Source organism: Poecile atricapillus, chromosome 5 (assembly GCF_030490865.1).
Source record: "Poecile atricapillus isolate bPoeAtr1 chromosome 5, bPoeAtr1.hap1, whole genome shotgun sequence".
Taxonomy (NCBI): domain Eukaryota; kingdom Metazoa; phylum Chordata; class Aves; order Passeriformes; family Paridae; genus Poecile; species Poecile atricapillus.
Window position 1 is genome coordinate 21,553,131 of NC_081253.1, and position 20,622 is coordinate 21,573,752.

Here is a 20,622-nt window from a genome sequence, read left to right on the forward strand (position 1 = left end):
AACTTGGACACCCTAATAAAAATTCCTTTCAAATGCTGTAAGAGAGACCATTTGCAAAGGTAAAAAGTCTCCAAAAGCTGTCCATTGTGGGAAAAAATTCTCAGCAAGTACCTTAGCTCCTTTATCTTTAAAAGGTTTTATGACTTCTAGGACAGCTGAAGAAAAACTTTAACTATGCTATAGGAAGGCATCCTACGTCTATTAGCAAAGATGTCTCCTGCCAGCTAAGTTTTAGATTTTAAAAACTTTTTTTAAAAGTTTTTTTTTTTAAGCTAAAATATCAATTTGTTTTACTAAAGTTCATAACATTACATTTTACTAAAGTTCAAGAAATACATTTCTTCTTTGCACAATTTGGCAAGTCGTAAGGAAACAACAGGTATTTGTCAAAATATAATTTGTTCTCATGTTACTAAAAATATAGAAATAAAGTTATCTAAATTAATATTTAAATTTCAGAACATTAGGAAACAAAAGCACTACAATCTCAAATTTGATTTTTACCTAACTACATCTCATGTCCACTTTAATATGAAAGTCTACACAACAGTAGCCTTTTGTAAGCTAGTAGAAGTGAAATGAATGATTGCAATGAGGAAGGAAATTAGAGCACAAAGTTCTTTTTACTATAAAACTCTAAAATGTGTTAGCTCCTTGAAATACGCAGAAATAGCCACTGCAAGGAAAGGCACAAAGCACAAAAGAAAGTGCCTGGTTTGTGCCAGGTATTTAATCTGAAACAAAAAGCTGTACCTTCTAAACAGGACAGCTCTAGATCTAATAACAATGCAACAACTTGGTCCTATTTCACATTCAATTTACTACAACCAGTTCTACAGGTATTTTATTCAGCCTCTGAAGTTATTATATCTGTGTCAACTTAGAATACCTTGAAACAGTATTGTGGTATGAGAGCAGAAAATGCAGAACACAGTAATAGCAAGTATGGTCTTTCAATAAAGGAGAGGTTCAAACAACAACTGCCAGAAATTATATGATAAATGATACATAATAAATATCATATCATACATAATAAACGTATGATAAAACCCTTCAGAGATACAAATAAACCATGCTAACTTTTGAAACTCTGCATCTCATCCAGTACCACGCTTACTTAAATACCCAAGAAAGTTACGGAAGTTAGTTAAGAATCTATTCCTGCATGTTTATTGTATTTGCTACATAGTCTATTCTTACATTTAATAATGCAATATGAAAAAATCCATGAGATTGCAAGGTCCATCTACAAAGAACAAAAAAAAACTTTCCTCAAATAATAAGTAAGACAAAAAGCAACAGCCAAAAAATTTCCAAATATCTACATTCCTGGGAATGTTGTGAAGGGAACATCACAGCTTCTCCCCTTCATCTGTTTTTTTGTTCAAAATACACTAATACTATGCTGACAGACTTCATAAAATTGTTTAGGTTGTAAAAGACCTTTAAGATCAAGTCTGACCATTAACCCAGAACTGCCAAATCCACCACTAAACCGTGTCCCTAAGTGTAATATCTCCATGTCATTTAAACACCTCCAGGGATGGTGACTTCACCACTTCCCCGAGCAGCCTGTTCCAATACTTGACAACCCTTCCTAAGAAGACATTTTTCCTAAATATCCAATCTAAATCTCCCCTGGTGCAACTTGAGGCTGTTTTCTCTCATTCTATCAGTTGCTATTTAGAAGAGGCTAAGTCACACCTGGCTACACCCTCCTTTCAGGTAGTTGTAGAGAGCAAGAAGGTCCCCCCGAGCTTCTTTTTCTCCAGGCTAAACAGTCCCAGCTCCCTCAGGCACTCTTCACAGGACTTTCTCTCTAAACCCTTCACCTGCTTCACTGCCTTTCTCTGGACATGCTCCAGCATCTCAATGTCTGTTGTGCAGTGAAGAGCCCAGAACTGAACCCAGGACTCGAGGTGTGTCTTCACTGAGGACAGGGGAACAAATCCCTGCCCTGTTCCTGCTGGTTACACTACTACTGACTCTGATACAAGCCAGGGTGTCACTGGCTTTCTTGGCCACCTGGGCACTGCTGGCTCATGCTAAGCCAGCTGCTGACCAGCACACCCAGGTCCTTTTCCAACAAGAGCTTTCCAGCCACCCTGCCCCGCAGTCTGTGGTGCTGCCTGGGGTTGTTGTGATCCAAGGGCAGGACCTGGCACTTCACCATGTGGAACCTGATACAAATGGTCTCAGCCCACTGATTCAGCCTGTCCAGATCCTTCTGCAGAGCCTTCCTGCCCTCCTGCAGACCAACACTTCTGCCCAACTTGGTGCCATCTGCAAACTGACTGAGGGAGCACTCCATTCCATCATCCCAACCACTGAAAAAAATACTAAGCAGAACTGGCCCCAACACTGAGCCCTGGGAAACACCACTTGTAACTGGCCACCAACCAGATGTAACTGCATTTACCACCACTTTTTGGACTCAGCCATCCAGCCAGTTTTTTTACCCAGCAGACTATATCGATCTAAGCTGTGAGCAGTTTCCCCAGGAGAATGCTGTGGCAAACAATGTCAGAGGCTTTAGTAAAGTCCATGTAGACAACACTGACAGCATTTTCCTCATCCACTAGGTAGGTCACCTTGTCACAGAAGCCAAGCAGGTCAGTCAAGCAGTCTGCCTGTCATAGATCCATGCTGGCTGGATCTGATCCTGGTTGCTCTGTGTCTGCTGTGACAATCAAGATCATCTGCTTCACGACCTTCCTCAGTACAGAGGTCAAGCTGACTGGCCTGCAGTTCCCTGGATCCTCCTTCCAGCCTTTCCTGAACATGAGCATCACATTTACTGACCTCTGATCACCTGGGACTTCCCCCAGTTAGCTACAGTTGCTGGGAAATTATTTAAAGTGGCTTTGCTGAGCTTCTTCCTTATTGGGATCCCATCCAGCACCATAACCTTCTATGTGCCTTAGTGCTGTAGCAGGTTGGATTACAGAGGCTTTACTCTCCTCCACATGCCTCTTCCTGCTCAAGGGGCTGGGTACACAGAGAGGAACTAGTCTTACTATTAAAGACTGAAGCAAAAAAAAGGCATTAAGTACTGCTGCTTTTTCCTCATCTTTTGTCACTATGTTTCCCCCCACATTCAATAAAGGATGGACATTCTCTTTGGACCTCATTTTGTTGCTGATGTACTTACAAAAATATATTTAGTTATCTTCTACAGCAGTAACCAGAAAGTTTCAGCTGGTCTTTGGCCCTGCATAACTTCACAACATCCATGTAGTCTTTCTGAGCTGCCTGTCTCTCATTCCTCAGATCACACACTTCCCTTTTTCTCCTGTGTTCCAGCCAAGGCTGTCTGTTCAGCCAGGCCAGTCCACTGCTGGCTCTTCTTTCAGCACATGGGGACAGCCTGCTCCTGCACCTTTAAGATTTACTTCTTAAAGGATATCCTGGATTCCTTTGCCCTTCAGAACTGTCTCCCAACATGAAGAAGAAATGTGGCCATAATAGGCAAAGGGATACAGGACATGTTCTCAGTGATCAGCTAACTTAACCATACAAATAAATCCACAAGTTGCAGTATCCCATTAATACATTAAATAGACACTTCATTTATTAAATTTCAATGTAATAGCTTATATTTCAACATTGAATGTGAACAATTATTTTATGAATGAAAAGCGAGCTGTAAAACTAAATACTGTTTTCTGTTGGCTTAACCAGGAATACAAGTGAAAAATAAACCTGCTTAGTAGACCTTCACAGAATTCAGTATGCAGCAAGCAAAATTATTTTTAAGACAGACATGAAAAGAAATGGTTTGGTATCACAAAGATTTAAATTTTAAAAATTAAACTGAACTTTGCAGTTAATAAACCATCACATATCTGCCAACAATGCATCCCATGGCACAGTGAATTAGTCTTACTCTTGGAGGCTTTTCTACATAAACATTAAGTTTCTCATTAAATTGCTGTTACTTTCAGAGGGATAAGAAATTAAGTTTTTTATTTTTGTGAATAGGCACTATATAAAAGTAAATGAGAGTAAGAAATAGACATAATTCTGATATTCTTGAATTCTGCTCATGCTTCATATTAAGCAACAAGGAAAGGAAATACTGCAAATCCCCTTTTTACAGTCTCACTTAAAAAAAAGACAAGCAATCACTGAAGTGCATATATTAGCTAAATTGTAACGAGAAGGCTAATGAGACTGTTAAATTTTAAGTCTAATGATCTTTGTTTTCCTTTGCATTTGAGTGATTGCTTCTTCTAATGTGAGATCAAAGTCTTTACATACATGTATTTCTTTTCTCCCTTTAAATCATTCTAAGAGCAAATTACTCAGTAATACTCTTAAAAATCTAATCTCTCACCCATCTAAAAAATTATTCGGAACCAATTCCTCTTGGATTTCAAACAGAATTCAGTGTGAGTCCCTGACTCTAAAACATGTTCAGTTTCCAAGAAAACAGTTCTTGTTTTTGCTTTTTTTATATTCTTCTCTCCTGGATTTAGGGAAAATTAATTATGAGCTGGTTACATTTAAGTATTTTCTGAGGTATTAAAAGATTCCTTTTCCCATTCCTAGGGTGGGCAAGGTTGCACAGAAACAGACCTTCTTTCCCTTATGTCCTCCTCTGTACTATTTCAGAAGTCATTGTGCTCAACAGAGCAGGGAAATGAAGACCTGACAGCATTAGGCAGAGTCAGTTCCCCTCTCCACAGCAGTTTCAGTGTTTGGTGAATGTGGTCTAGGTGTGCCCACTCTACTGGAATCCCTTTACTCCAGAAAAACCAGACCCACTGTTTTTCATATTATGGCTTGAGAGGAGAAAAAAGGAAAGAAAGGAAAGAAAGAAAGCCCACAGGTTTAGATCAAGAGAAATGAGATATCTAAGAATGTTAAGGGCATCCTCCCACTTACCAATATCAATGCAGAAAAATATATTTTATCTAGCAGGTGTTCCTGATTCTCTTTTAGCACAAAGAAGGAAGAGGAATACTGTTTCACAGGATAGATAGTGTTTATGAAGGCATCTTGTAAATTTATAAGTGGGTTAATTACTGTTTAATAATAGAATTTTTTATTGCTTTAGAACTGTTGGAACAAATGAAAGAAAAAAAGAGAAGCAACTGCCAAATGCTGCACAAAATATTTCAATAAATTGATTGATTCAACCTACCACCATAAATGGTCACTAATGTTAGTAAAAAGAACAGCCTCCCCAATCAAACAAAAACCAAACCAATTTTTTGCTTGTTTTAGATATTTTACAAATAATCCTCGACTCCCCCCCAAAACACCCAACACAATGGAAACAACCTCCACACAGATTAATTTTTTAACTACATAAGCACTACATATCTAATTGCAGAACTCTTGCCAAATGAGCTATATTCAGTTGAGATTCTGAAAACATTTCAAAAAAACATATTTTTCTTAGCTTATAAGAAATATCATTCTTTTGGGAGCAAATATTCTGCTTCTCTGAAGGAAATGTTTATGTGCTACTAATCTTGTCTGTCTTTCTCCCAGCTAGCATTTCTGACCCTCTGATACAAGAAGAAGTTTAGTTAGAAATTTAATTTATTTAAAAGAATGACTAAAAATAAGATCAAAATGGCCATTAAGAACAGAACTAACATAAGCTGGAATTGGAAAGAACCATATAAAAAACCAATAAATGCAGCTGTTATTTTTCTGTTTTTATTAAATTTGTACTTGCAGAATTTAGACTAATAAAAGAAAACTAAAGCTGTTTTAAAAAGCAATAGAATTTAATTAATTTCTCAAGTTACTCTTCTTGAGGAATAATGGAGTTTTTCACTTACCAATTTAGCCTCAGACTGCACTGGCTGTGGGGAGGAAGGCCCTGGGATTCCTGGGATACTAGGCACCATGGTGACAGGTCTAACAAGCTGACCAGATAAAGTATAAAAATGAAGAAAACCTGAGTATGTTATCATAATAGAGAGCATTTGACAGCACTACCCTCTGAAGCCAAAACAGCTATCAAGGTGCTTAAAACTAAGTTCTATGCTGCACTTATGCAAATCTGCTCCACTTTCAAATTAATATAGCATCATGCTTACTTACTGGAACTGCAGCAGGGACATGCACATTAGAATTTGTGATAGATGCAGGAATAGCAACAGGCATGGTTTGTCCATTAGGAAGATGTAACAGCAGAGGAAAAGGACCTGGAACTGGACTGAAAAAGGAATGAACTATATAAAAGAAAACTTATCCAGAGAAGAGAACAAGTTTACACATTATTTTAAATTGGTTTGTTTCTTTACAGGTGTAATGTAATATTTATTTGGAGATCAAAAATATGAACTTAGTGATGTGGAGAACATGGCATTATATCTCACATGTAGTGAAAGTTCATGTTTCATGTGTAGTAAAGCACCACATTACACCAAAGCATCTCAAATTCATATATTAACTGCAGAAACAGTAACTGAAAATAAATCAGATTTTTAAATTCTGCAAGAAAACATTTTACTAAGATTTATATAACTTACACTATTGGTCTGTTAGATGATGGAGCTTGGGTGATAACAGTACTAGAAGTCGGTGATGGTATTGCCTGCTGAATAATAACACTTGAGTCAGAACTCGTAAGCAGTACATTAGGAACCTGTAGCGATGCTGGACGAACTATTGTTGATGTAGGCTGTGCAGTCTGCTGCAGTGACACTTCCTGAGGAAAAATAAAGCTTCATCAGTTTGAAAAATACAATTACAGACCACTGATTCTAACTGTCAAATGAATGCAGTTTGATGGAACAAATCAGAATTTCTGTAACATTATGCAAATAGAATCAGTTATACAATTAAAAACATTCAAAAAACCACTCTGGATGAAAAATTTAAACCACCAAAGTAAAATTGTTTCAAAAACAGTGATTTTAGTTTTATGACAAACCTGACTCAATTTATGCAAAGGCTACTATTACTTCTTATTACTTCTAATTCAGTTTTGATCAGACTTTAATTTTTTCCCCAAGAAACCCATGGTACTACCAACACCATTATGTTTACCCACACTCCAAATAAGGAAAATGTTTTATGGTGTCCATATGTACATTTCAGTTTCAGTCCACTGTTCTGGATTTAAACAAGAGAAACAAGATGTTTATGGTTCAGTAAAAACAACAACAATTTTTTTTTTTTTGAGCCTTTATCTGTAGCTCTCCAACTAGAGTGATAGAAGTACTTGGAATGTTATATTCAGAGCTCTGCAAAATATATGCATATCCTGATGCAGAAAAAACTATTACAGCACAGAAATTGAACTTTCTTAGGTGCAAATAAAGAGTAGACAGAAATCCCTATGGCTCTTAGCCTAGCAATCAGGTAAAGCACATTATCAGTTGAAAGCGGGACCTATATTTGCTGTTTCTCAAAACCCAGAAAGGCCTTACTAACCAATGGCTTCCTTCTTAGGAAACCCTTGATACTGTCAGACTTCAAATTTACCTTCAGAAAGGTTTTTGTACAAGTTACTCTTTTGACAATGGCTACTGCAATCAATGACACATAAAATCACATTCTTAACACCAGCAAACGTTAGTTGCTCTGCTGGTAAAGTGGAACTCAAAGCGAACATCTTTATACCTGTGTCATACAGACTGCACTCATTATTATTTCCTTTGAATGAAGCTTGAGTTTTGAAAATTTATCCAGTAAGCTTTAAGTAGTAAATTCTGAGCTCTCTTAACAGATTGCTTGTCTTTTTATATATTAATGCACAAATGCTGAGATCCTCTGAGCAATTCATAGAACCGTAAGCTTGCTGGCAAACTGTGGGCTTTGCAAAAGGAAAGACTTTAGATGATGACATTTTCTCCCTCCAAAAGCTCAGAGGCTAGATTTGTCATCAGGGTTCACTAGTTCATTCATACTTTTTCCCAACGGACCTCAAAGACTATTTACAGTGAATCAGAGTTTTTGGAGAGTAAGAGTGAGCTGTGTTTGTGTGTGAGAAAAGTGAAATTGTTTGATTATCAATCTGGGGTATATTTGAACACTGCACTTAGCACTACAGATGAGTGTTCAGTAAAAAGAAGACAACCAGTACAGAATTGTGGAAACAGAAAGAAAAAAAAAATACCAATCATATTATTAGGACAGGATTAGTAAGGAATTTGGTATAACATCTTACAGATTTTATTCAAGAGTCACAGGAAAAACATAAATGAGACTGAATTGACTGTGGGTAATTCAGAGTACAGAACACCAGCTGAATCTGTATGCTAGCATGAACAAGCTGCACAATTCAGGCAACATGCATGGTGGTTCCTACAAGTGAACAAGGACTACAAGATTATATGTACACTTGATAAAGAATGGACCTTTGGAAGGACTTGCACAGAATCACAGACTATCTGGAGCTGGAAGTGACCTTTAGAGACCATTCCAGTCCATCCCTTCTGCCATGGCTAGGAACATCTTTCACTAGATCAGGTTGCTCAGAGGCCCAACCAGCCTGACCGAGCACTTTCTGAACCTGGAAGTCACTGGTTTGTCAGTACCACCTCCTACCTCTGGGCAAGCACCTGGGATTGGTCTCCCAATTGTTGCTTCAACCAGGTAACTATGTACAAGTGAGCAAGTAAGTGGTAGCATTCTGTCAATACCTCTTTGCTGCTCATAATGGGAGCTTATTTAATGCATGCTCTAATAAATACTGACTGTAAAACTGGGCCTCTCCCTGGCTGGAACACCTATCAGGAAAAGGGCAATCTGAAATTTTTAGGAGCAGTGTTCTATGGAAACCAGATTTCACCAACTGTCGAAGATCAACATACAAAATTCTGAAATAAATCTGTAAAATTCTGAAAATGGAAATCTCACATACAATTACTAAGGGTGGCACTTATGCTTTGTTTACAAGATCAGAAATGATCTTCAGCTATTAAAAAACCATGTTTACTCACAAGTGTGTTTATACAGCTGAAAAAGTATTTTTAACTTCCTCTTTACACTAACTTACTGTTTGCTACACTGAAAAATGCATGCAGGTGCCTGTTACTGCAACAATGTGGCAAAAACACAAGCTGAAGATTTAAGAAATATGACTTTAATAATGCTTGACCTTAACTTTACCTATCTTTCCTTACAAGACAGAAGTTTAAGCCCACCCAAAGGTACTAGACTTATTAAAAGCATTTCTTCAACTCTTATAATTTCTTGTCTTGAAACTAAAACCCACTGAATGGGAAATTATGGAACAGGATAGTTACTTTAAGTGTTCTCAGATGTGCATATTTGCAAGTATTTTCCATCTAAAAGCAAATTTAACGTAATAACTTTCTAATGCTATCAAAAATATATAGAATTTGTTATACAGAAATGTAAAGGGCCAGAACTAATACTGTATTTGACTATTACTGTAAGAAAATAGCTGGTTTTAAAGTAATTAAATTAGGCAATTAGCTACTTGGCAACAACTAAACAACTTTTAAAACTCTGTTGAGGGTTGTCCTTTTAAAGTACTGTTAATAAACAACTATAATATTTGAAAGCTCTTATTATTACTTTAAGGCTTAAGGACTTACATTTCTAAACGTTTCTAAAGATAAAAATATGTTTCCAAAGACATCTCAGCCTACTCAAAGCAAAGTATCGACTCTTACTGAAGCCTAACATGGAACTCTCAGAAAAACTGGGAAATAATTAGGCATACTTTTCTTAAGAGTTTCCAAGGAATTATTTTGACAACTATAAGGACAATTAGAACCGCCTTGCACATACATTAATAGGCTGTAATCGTTTAAGGCTACTAAAATTTATGCAGCCAGCAAAATTGTTACAAGTGGCACATATATTTTAAAGCCAGCTATGCCCTGAAAGCCCTTCTCTCCTGAATACAACTGCAGAAGGAGAACAAAAATCTAACTGAGGAACACTCTGCTCATATTTCTCAATATCTGCAGGTCACATTCAGCTGTACACTCCAAGCAGCACCCTCAGGCTTGCTCTGCTTGTCTCTACAATCAGACATGAGAATGGCACTGAGCAGCAGCACTGTCACAGTGACACACCGGAATTACATCATCACTGAGACAAGCTTATAAATAATGCCGAGCATTGAGATAGAATTTTCACTTGTAACAATCCTAATGAGATACTGAACCACTATTGTATGAAGATAGTAGTATTATTTTAGATTACTTGGAATAAGTATTTCCAGCAAAAATATAAACTAACCTCTGAATTAAAGAGGACTTAAGATTTGAACTATGATTCACTTAACCCAAGCAGCTCTTTACATATACTCCTTCTAAAATGCTTTTACTATTTTTGAGACTGCATGGTTGCCTTGATTACCCATGATTACTCATCCTTGCTGACTAATGAACCTCAGAAAAGCTTAGTAGGGACAAATCTGAATTGAAACTCTTTTTAACTTCTGTCACACACTTAAGGTTGTTCTCACATTAGTTCCTCTGGCAGTATAAGAGAGAGTTAAAAGCAGAGGGGCTCAGACTGGACCCAAAGCAAAACATTCTGCCCACAGGAACAGCCTGGTAGGGGAGCAGGCGGCACTGAGGCTGTGCAGCCGCTCTCCCACAGAGGTTTCAAGACCAGACTGTGCAAAGCACTCAGCAACTTAGTCTAATCTCAGAAGTACCTCTGGCTTTGAGGACAAAGTTGGACCAGGAAATCCAGCAGTCTCTTCCAATCTGAATTACCTGTGACCCTAAAAAGTCCTGCTAATTTCTGGGAGTAAGGCAGCTAAGCCTCTCACACACAGACTGCCTACTGAAGATGCACATAAAGATTGACTTGAGCAATCTGTATGCTTTATTGTGGTCTGCTCTTAATGTCTGTATTTATTGAAGTAAGACTAGAAATAATTTATTTACTGATTTTGCTTCATTTTCCATACTTTAAGAGAACTCCACATGATAAAAACACTGCAAGTCACATATTGAAGTATAATTACTATTAAACCATTTATCTATTCTTTAAAATTCTATTTCTAAAACTGATTTGATTGCAACATTCTCTAGTGACAGACAATACCTCAGTCTTCTATGAGTATTCAGGTAATCTCAAAAGAAAAAAATGCCTGACATCACTTTTATACACACTGCTATATCTTAAAGATTCTAACATTTGAAACAAAATTATCTGGTGCTTGGCTTTGAAAGACTACCCACTCATCCCTGTACATTTTTCTAGAACATCCCCTGCTGTTCTACAAAACAGTTTTTGGTAAAACATAGGCCTAACAAACATGTACACATGAAGAGCTCCAAACTGCTGATATTATTTAAAAGAAAAAATAAAAGCAAAGAAACTAAACTTGGGTTCTTTCTGTTATGAATGATGATGCATAAACATGAATAAAGAGCCCTCTTAGTCTTTTTTAAGATAGATTAATCTTGAATTTGATTTCCTTTACTGGAAGGAAAGAAATAATTCTAGTGAACAAAGCTAATTAAGACTTGAGTAAGTTATCTATACACCCACCCTTTCCTTTCAACCAGCTAAGTAGTGTGGCTACCACCTTATGTAAAAAATTTATGGATCATAAGAAAAATTGAAAAATAAATTCCAAAAAGAGAAAAGTAAAGGTTCTGACCTTTTCATCATTGGTAGTAGACTCTGGATGAGGTAAAGGACTATCTTGATGAGTTGTCTCTACAACTGAAGGTTCTTCAATTTTATTTCTTATAATCGGTGTTGCAAGAGGAGACAGATCTAGAGGCATCTATGAGCAACAAGGTAAAACAAAATTAGTTAATGTTTAAAAAATTAAACTAAGAAAAAGAAATACAAATAACTGAAGAGAAATATCAGCCCATTACAAGACAGAGGTGCTGATGCTTGAAAGATCTTGATGCAGATGCATTACCAGTCAAGGCTATTTTATCATCACCTACATGAACACCAATCTTTAGTAACAATGTCTTTCAACAGCAATGTCAGACAAATATTTTCCTCTTGATAATTAAAAACATTCCTAAAGTTTTCCATTTCCAAGGGTCATAAGAAAATTATAGGTGCAGAAGGACTGTTACAGTTAAAAAGTTGCAGCTAAATTACGGTATTATCCTTCTGTATATTACTGTATTTCATGCCACAAAGTACAAAATCCTAACCACATCTGCAAACTGAGGAAGTTAGTATAGACAAATTTCAAGCTTATTGCAGCTAACAGTTATTGAAAAAGCAAATTTTATATTACTACACTGGCAAAATTCAGCAGGACATCTGAAATGCCCCAAAGAAACTGAGTTACAAAAGTACTTAATACTACAGATTTGAAAGCCGATATTCCTGTCTAGTCTGCTAGTCAAATAGTTCTAAAAGAAATTTCCCCCAAAGAAGTTTTCCAAATGCTTTTTTTTTGTCAATTAAATTCCTAGTTCTCCTGTGCAATATATTTCTAATTGACAGGGAAGACTGTAAGAAGTGGAATCTCTTCTCATATCACAAGTGACTGTGAAATACTACAGAAAGAACTCAACTATCAATCCCTTAGAAAGTCCACTGTTATGGTACATTTTAAAATATTTTGCCATGATTGTTTATGTAAGTAAATCATCCAGAGATATAGCAAGACTGTGGTTTTTATGTAACACAGAGGGCAGCTTGGAAAATTAGTATCAATTAAAGAAATAGACAAAATGTTTAAAATACTTTACAATACATACAACCTTCTCCAAGACAGTGGTGAACCATACCGAAAATACAGTCTTGGTATATCAAAAATCAATTTTACCATATGTCATGTTATAAACACAGTCAGCATATAGCAACTAAAAAAATTAAACTTATAAATCCATTATCTGATACAGTTGTGGTTACAAAGCAAGGGTGAGGCTTAGTCAGGAATGGATAATAATCCGTACTATTTACAAGTACCTCTCGAAATTTTTACTGAAACAAAGAAAATGAAGCTACTGATTCTGCAAAACCTGTATGTATAAAACCATATTCTTAATCACTACCTATAGAAGTCAACCAAATAATCAACTAAAGCCAAAATTATCCAAAGGGGACATTGAACAGAATTTTTTATTTGCAGACGTAATTAAATCCTTATGTTCCTAATCAGTTATGACTGGGAAGCACTGAAATAAGTAACAATAACACTTAAATGTATGGCAAGTTCCTCACAAAAACATGAAGTTGCTAAGCAGATAAAGTCCACTTTTTTTCTTGTATTTCAATCTGTACATTAAAAAATAAATAGATCTTTACATTGTAATCAATAATTTTTAGACAAAAGTGTTTTCAACACATAATAAATATAATCATATGCAAATTACTGACACTTCTTTAAATTTAGTCAGTACTTAATTCTCATTATCATGATGAGTAATTCTTACAATAACATCAGTATTTCAAAACTAATCAAAATGATCAGTGTTCCCATACTATTGTCTTCATGTGTGTTTTTCTTTCTGCTAAGAACTCCTTACATACAACTCTTTTCAGACTTTTTTGCTTCTCCAGGACCTAATGAAATTCAGTCAAAACTAGTGGTTAACTTCCACAAATATAGAGTGGATACTTTCATGATTAGGACAATGTGTCCCATTGTCAATGCTAACTGAGCAAAATTAATCAGGTAAACTAATCTTCAGAAGGGAAATCGTAGATTTGTATTCTCTACATACAACACATATAAGCAGTTAACATGATTACTGGTATAGTTTAGAAGGCAATATATAAATCCAAAGTTTGCTTTTTCAATGGAATTTCTGATATAAAAAAATTAGAAGCTCTGATGAAAAAAAACGTTTTGAACATACTTTCTTAATGTCATCTTCAGAAGCCTTTTTAAACTCATTTTCAAAAGGACTTGCTAATTCATTGAATAAGCCCACTTCTTCACAGTTCTTCAAGAATCGAGTTGGTGTTGGTGTCTGATCTGAAAAGAAGTGTACAAAACCCCCACAATTTTATTTTTACAATACCATTTATGGACCTACCTGTCGTAAATACTTTTCAGAATACAAACAAAGAGAAAGAGACGAGGAGGTGGCTGGGAGCCCTTGGGCTGCGTTCTGCCCTGCGGGGAGGCAGCTGGCAGGCAAACTCCACCTGCTGGAGACAAGCACCCGGAGCCTGCAAGCCACCAAGGCCCTGACAATTCTGGCAGGGAACCACAGCATTGCTTTTGTGGCCACGAACCACAGGGAGCTATTCTCAACTGCAGAGCAGAACACTTCAATGAGCAAGCAGACTCTATTTTCAAATAAAGATAAGGACTACATGAAGGCTTTTAATTAGAAAACAAACGACAGAAGTGCTCAGCTCAAAGTCAGTTTGCTTCTGTCTTTTCCAAATTTGACAACAGTTGTGATTACTTCCAGGTGCGTGGAACTTCAAAAGGAAAGTGTGACTACTCTGTGCACAAGATTGTACTGAATCCTATGATGCCTCTGTATCAAGCTGGAATCGTTAGACTTCAGGCATCTGGGTGACTACTCCATGAAGGAGTTTCAAAAATATCTTTATATAAAATTTCTGTTAGTATATAAATTTGCCTTATTTCACTGTTATTATCAGGTCAAATATAACCACACTTGCCACAAAGTTACCTGCATTTAAAATATTGTGAAGTAGTATGATTGTGTGCACTTATTAAGCCTAGTATCTACAACAGTTCCTAAACTGGAATGTGACTGCACAGAGACACTCTCATAGTTTCATTTTAAAACACCTGATTATTTGAAAGGTCCCTTCTCTTGTGGTGTAATTGACAAGGAGCACATTTAGAATTTTAAAATTTGTAACTGCTAGTTTAAGAACAACTATTTTTTTCTCTGCTCATCATAAGAAATTAGCAACAAGAAAAAAAAAACCCAAAATGTGTTTTTGAAGTTCATATAGGTTGCTCCACCAATGAAAAAACTCCACACTATAAGTATGCAACATCAGCATACTTAACACATGCTATCTTCATTCAAAAACTCTCAAATTTATAATGCTATCAAATTGGTGATTACTGCTGATCCTGGACAAAAGTTGTAATTACTAAGGGTATAACATGAATTCGGAGGTGGGAATAGAGTATTTTGAATTTAAACTAAAATGAAAACAAAAGATTTGATCTTTCTTCTACTATCCCATTGGAAGAATAATCACTGATTCATTCTTCTAATATCACCATGATATGTAAAAGATGCCACATATTTTAAAATCTAAGAGACAAGTAATATCAATGAATAATTAAAACTGAAATACAGTTTAATTTAGTTACAGATCCTCTTAGGCATAGCCTTTATTAACATGTTTTTACTGAATGCTTATATAATTTAATCAATTATTTAAGTATTGACAATTTGAAAATATTTGGATTATATATCAGGTACGAATAAAAGTAAAAGTAACTTATGGAGAATAATACAGGCTTCAAATTCTGACATGAATTATGTAAAAAAACACTGCCTAAGCACACACTGCAAACAAATACAGTGAAGAAAATGTATCACATTCTCTTAACGTAAATCTATGCATTATGTACAGAAAATGCATAAAGCACGTGCCCATTCCAGCAGAAAAGTGAACAAACTTAACAAAAGTATATGCTCACCAGCCACAATGACACTATCATTACGAGCCGGACCAAATTTCAGTGTCATCTCATGTTTATGTTTATGGACAGCCAAATGATCCTCATTGGTAAAACGCTGCAGCAGAAAGTTTTAAGAAACAGTTGTAATTGGGAGTGTGAACACAACAAATGCCATTCCACAGAAAGCAATTTTTACATGTGAAACTATCACTACAATGTTAAAAGACAACCCTCTAAGGCAGATACATCTTGTTACTTGGTCAACAGTACCAAGCAGAGATATTATAAAACTCAAATGATGTTCATACTAACTAAATATACCAGGGAAACCACAGTGTCAGTACCTGCCTTCAGCAAAAGTCCAAGATAAAATTTCAGAGTGCTGCAGCCTCCATCAACCATCAGCTAAAAGCCATTTGCTGTATTAATGGATCCTGACAACGTCTAGTAATTGATCACCACTACTTGATTACTGCATTGTGTGTATTACCACATTAATGAGAATTGATCTGTAATCACAAACTTCACTGCATTTAACAGCATAAAGATAAAATATACTATAGCTCCTGCCCCTGACTATTCACTACATAAAACAAGGGGCAGGCAGAACAGGAACACTGGAACGATGCCAGACAACTGGAATGCTGTGAATGAACTAAACCTACTAACATTTTAAAAACCTCTCAGGTTTGATTGTTTCATGCATACTTTCCCCCAGATTTGGGGTATATGCTATAAAAAAGCAGTAAGCAGACAAATTAAGTGCTGTAAAAGAGATATTCTTACTTTCACTATTTGTTTATTTTCACTAATTTGCTATGCATCTGTAATTGTGGGTGAAGTTAGTGTTTCAATTGACATAATCTAAGAAAATGTTTCCCAAGATGCAGCTTTCCTAAAAAGAACACATTTTAGACAAAACACTGAAATTCTTAATTTTCTTTGTGAATATTTGAGCCCCAAATTATGTTTCTGGTTATGCTTCACTGATTTAAGCCACTCCACATATATCTCATAACAGATCAACGCCAAGAATCACCTCTCAGGAACTAGTATATAAACTGAATTGACCTTAGAGTACAGTAATCCAGAATGTTTCCATGAGAACATGTACATGTTCTACATCTACATGTACATGTAGAACTGTAATGGGAATTAAAAATAGAGGATCACTGTAAGACAGGGTGAAACAGGCAGGGGACTTTTTTTTTTCCTTAGAACTCTATTGCCCAGCTCTCTGTAACTCCTGTGCCCTATCTCTACATACAGCATAAGCCAGAAATTTCTACATTCCATCATGCTAAAAGAGTTCAGTGTATCTTTCTGTCCTCACTAAAATGGAGCAGCTCTTCCAGAAGGAAGAGGATGTCCAGAGCCTGACTCCCTCTCTCTGTTCTACAGTACAATGCTGGCATCTGGAGAAGCCTTGCCCATTTGCTAGGATGTGAACTCCTCACCTTCCCTGGAATCATGGGCTGCTGTAGACCCATGATGTGTCTTCTGTGAGATTTAATTACCAAAACTTCTGACACTCTACGCTGCAATGAGATTCAAATAGGATGGGGACAAACGTTGCTTAGGAGAAAACAGTCCTCATCTCTTATTTTTGATGCCTCTGAACACACTAGACATCTTAGAAACAAGAAATCTTAGTCCTCTTCTGCTTTAAATACAGAAGACTACATTATTATAACATTAATGCTGTCATTCATCATAAAAACGAAGTTTTTAGAATAAAAATGAGAATATTTTGAATTCAAAATACAAATAAAACAAAATACACAATTATAATGAAAAGCATATTCAAAAAATCAATTCTATATAAAGACAGCAGCCATTATATTATGAAAAAAATCAGCTTACGAAACTAATTTTATGGAAAGGATGCAGGATTGTCCATCTCATGCAGCAGATAATGCAAATGCACTTATTTTCAGGTTACTAAATAAAAGTGCTATGACAGCTTCCTTTTAAGCAACCATCTCCTAAAATACTCCACAATATTTTTATCTTTCTGCTCACATTCACTTATATATATACACTAATGCTATTTACTAGAATTCATTAAAACTACTATAGGAATTGAAATGTATTTTGTGGCATGCTTATTGTTATAATCTTCCTATACACAACAACAATATATAAAACAAACATATGCCATTAAATATCTGCAATCACCACAGCTATGAAGATTAGTTTCAAGTAACCTTCACACTGAGCACCCCACCAACACTGAAATATTCTAGAAAATGCAGGTCACCTGACACAAATTAGGTTGTTTTTTGATTATTTTTCTCATGAAAGCAAGTAAAGCAGGGCTAACAAATGAAATTGGTTTTAGTGCAGAAAGGACAATCTGTTTTTTCTTCTATAGATAGCATTTTGGATAAACACATAATATGCTACAAATTCTTGCTTTTCAGCAAAACTTAAATACTTTGTATCAATTATCATAGGTCCCTTTTCTTCCATCACTAGAAATACATTTCACTGTTTTACTTTTATTTGAACAATGCTAATAACTTCAGTTAAAACCATTACCTGGCCACATCCAGGGGCAGTACATAAAAAGGGTTTGTCATCACTCATATTCCACAGGTCGTTGTGCTACCTGTATTAAAATGGAACAAACTTCACAAATAATGCAACAAATTATCAATACATCAACATCCACAGGCTATTTTAATATTCTATGGGCAAGAATTTCTGCCTTCTAACTATAGTAATATTCTAAATACTCATGATTCGAACAGAGTATGGATTTCAAACTCTGTCAGGAAGGCACACAAAATCCACCATAGCAGTTTCTGAACGTACACCTCAATCAGAAATCCACATGTTCACATTTAACATGACTAATTGCAAAAACTATCTGAAAACACAGTAAGAACAACTTGTCACTGAAATCAAATACACTATAATAATGATCCAGCTCTCACAGTTAAAAAGAGATCGAAGCAGCAGAAACAACATGTAGTCAAAGTTTCTGGTGCCAACAGATGAGAAAGAAGTGTTCATTCCTTAGACTTTTCACAATCTTTATTTAAAGCTCATCATTAGAGATAAGTTGGCACACAGCCCTTTGTGTAAACTGTTACAAATTGAATTACAAAAACATGTACTTTAGTAATGTTTCAGCTACTAAATTACTGTCAGGCTAAAAATACTTTAGAAATAAGTAAGATATTAATGATATTTTGTGCTGTTTTGCGTACTCACCCCACATACTAATACACTTACCTGCCAGATTTCACATATAAACCTGTTTCATAGGGCAAACTATCATATCCTCCTTTTCATGGCAATGAACTGTAACTAAAAGAAGATATTAATTACTGTGCATGCTAAAAATGTAAGAATGAATGATTTTGTAAAGATAAATTATAAAATGTCCACTATTCATCCAGGAAACACAAGAGTTTTTCAAAGAAATGGTTTAGTTCAAAGCATCCTCTAGTTGTGGCATCTGTGGCTCTACCCTGGAGGAAATACATTTGTCTTCAAATGAGTATTTGTATGAAGAATTAACAGTGTTAGTTCTGAACACTATTTATGAAGCAAAACACATTGATGAAGCAAATAAAGATGAATAAAGATGTTTTTATGATTAAAGATCATAGGCAGAATAAACCCATCTCTTCCCCAGCGTGCTGGTCATGTAGAGTTGCAATGACACTCTAATCGTCCAACCATCCTAAGGATGTACATTTCTGGTACACATCTGGGCATTAGACTAGCACTAGACACAAGACATACCAAGTAAGCATGAACAAATAATTTCAGTCTTATTACCTCAGAGATCTGTAGGGAACACAGTATCTGATCCCTCTGGATGTACCTGTACGGTAAAAAACTACTGTGTATAGACTTTTTCGGATATTCCTTCAAAGAGGAGGAGATCCCCACGTTCTTGGTAATGCACACCCAACAGCAAAGAAAGAAAAACGTGGCATGCAGGAGATTCTAAACTGTCGCTTCTAAATACATATGTTTCAAGGAATGAGGATACTGAGCTGAGATCAGAAGTCGAGAAGAGATGAATGGCTGCCAGAAACTTTAGTCTTTGGCGCTGACAGCTCAGGGAAACATTTACATCCCAAAGGAAGGATGCCAAAACAAATCAGGGTTGAAGACTGTTCTGCTGTTCTTTGCAAAGAGTTCATAACCTGTGTCAAGTTTCTGAAGGAATGAAGTATTCTTTGAACTGTTCAAGCTGTGAACTTGGTACTTTCACTAATAAGGAATATTAACAAAATTATGGGCAAATCTGAATACTCATAACTAAGGCTTCAGGGGAAGAAATAAGGTCCTTAACCATGACACTTTATATCCTTACAATATGTGAAACCTCAACAGAGTTAACAGCTATCCCACAAGTTTATAATTCTTCTTCAGCTATGCAACAATCTAATTTCTTCAAATGCAGGCTCAAACAGAGTTAGTCTTGTTTAGCTTTCAAGAGGAGTTTTTTTAAACCTGTGTTCATAGGGCACTGTGCATTTTTAATGGCTACACGTGCCACCATATGCCAATATGCACATATGGATATGTATTATGAGTAGACAAGTAATATCCATATCAGAAACGTCTAATAGTGGAGAACCAATTATGATTTGGGTTTTTTTAATCCAAAGTATGAAGATTTTGATTAACCAAAGTGCAAGTAGGACATTTTTTCCACTCTGTTACTATGTCTTCTCAGTCTCAGAGATGCAGTTTTGGCCATAAAATCTACTCACTCCATGCTGTCAGTATTTTTCATAGGTGAGAAGATGTAAATTTTTTAGGTCTGTTCATCCTCTCTTTTCAAGGAATATTACCAAAGCTCCTATTTGCATGTGAAGCTCTTATCTGGTTACATGTCTTAGTTTGTGAAGCCTGTGAATTCTGGATGCCTGATATACAAGTGAAAAATCAATCCTTGTGAAAAAGAAAAGCAGTGCTGTCCTTCTGGCAAACTTACTGGAAAAACAATTGGAGATAAATTCATTTCCTCATCTTTGTAACATTATTTGACTAAAGGCCACATGGAATTTTGTGGGGTAATCCCTTGTAAAGAGATTCCAGATAACATCTGAGGAAAAAAATGATGTTGAAGCATTGAAATTTTT

General features: G+C 35.9%; 1 protein-coding gene across 8 annotated transcripts in view; it reads right to left on the reverse strand.

The window, feature by feature from the left end:
* Positions 1-20,622, reverse strand: part of ATF2 (activating transcription factor 2) — a 47,563-nt gene that overhangs the window by 19,542 nt on the left and 7,399 nt on the right. For 6 of the 8 annotated variants that reach the window (XM_058839685.1, XM_058839686.1, XM_058839682.1 and 3 more), the window contains 8 exons: positions 18,752-18,826; positions 18,053-18,122; positions 15,530-15,626; positions 13,743-13,861; positions 11,564-11,692; positions 6,492-6,670; positions 6,061-6,175; positions 5,796-5,882 (listed from right to left, as the gene is read on the reverse strand). In XM_058839685.1, coding sequence (XP_058695668.1) covers positions 5,796-5,882; positions 6,061-6,175; positions 6,492-6,670; positions 11,564-11,692; positions 13,743-13,861; positions 15,530-15,626; positions 18,053-18,100 — 774 coding nt within the window. In that variant the 5' untranslated portion in view covers positions 18,101-18,122; positions 18,752-18,826. The remainder of the gene's footprint in view (positions 1-5,795; positions 5,883-6,060; positions 6,176-6,491; positions 6,671-11,563; positions 11,693-13,742; positions 13,862-15,529; positions 15,627-18,052; positions 18,123-18,751; positions 18,827-20,622) is intronic. The other 2 variants (XM_058839688.1, XM_058839689.1) reach the window with 2 other exon arrangements.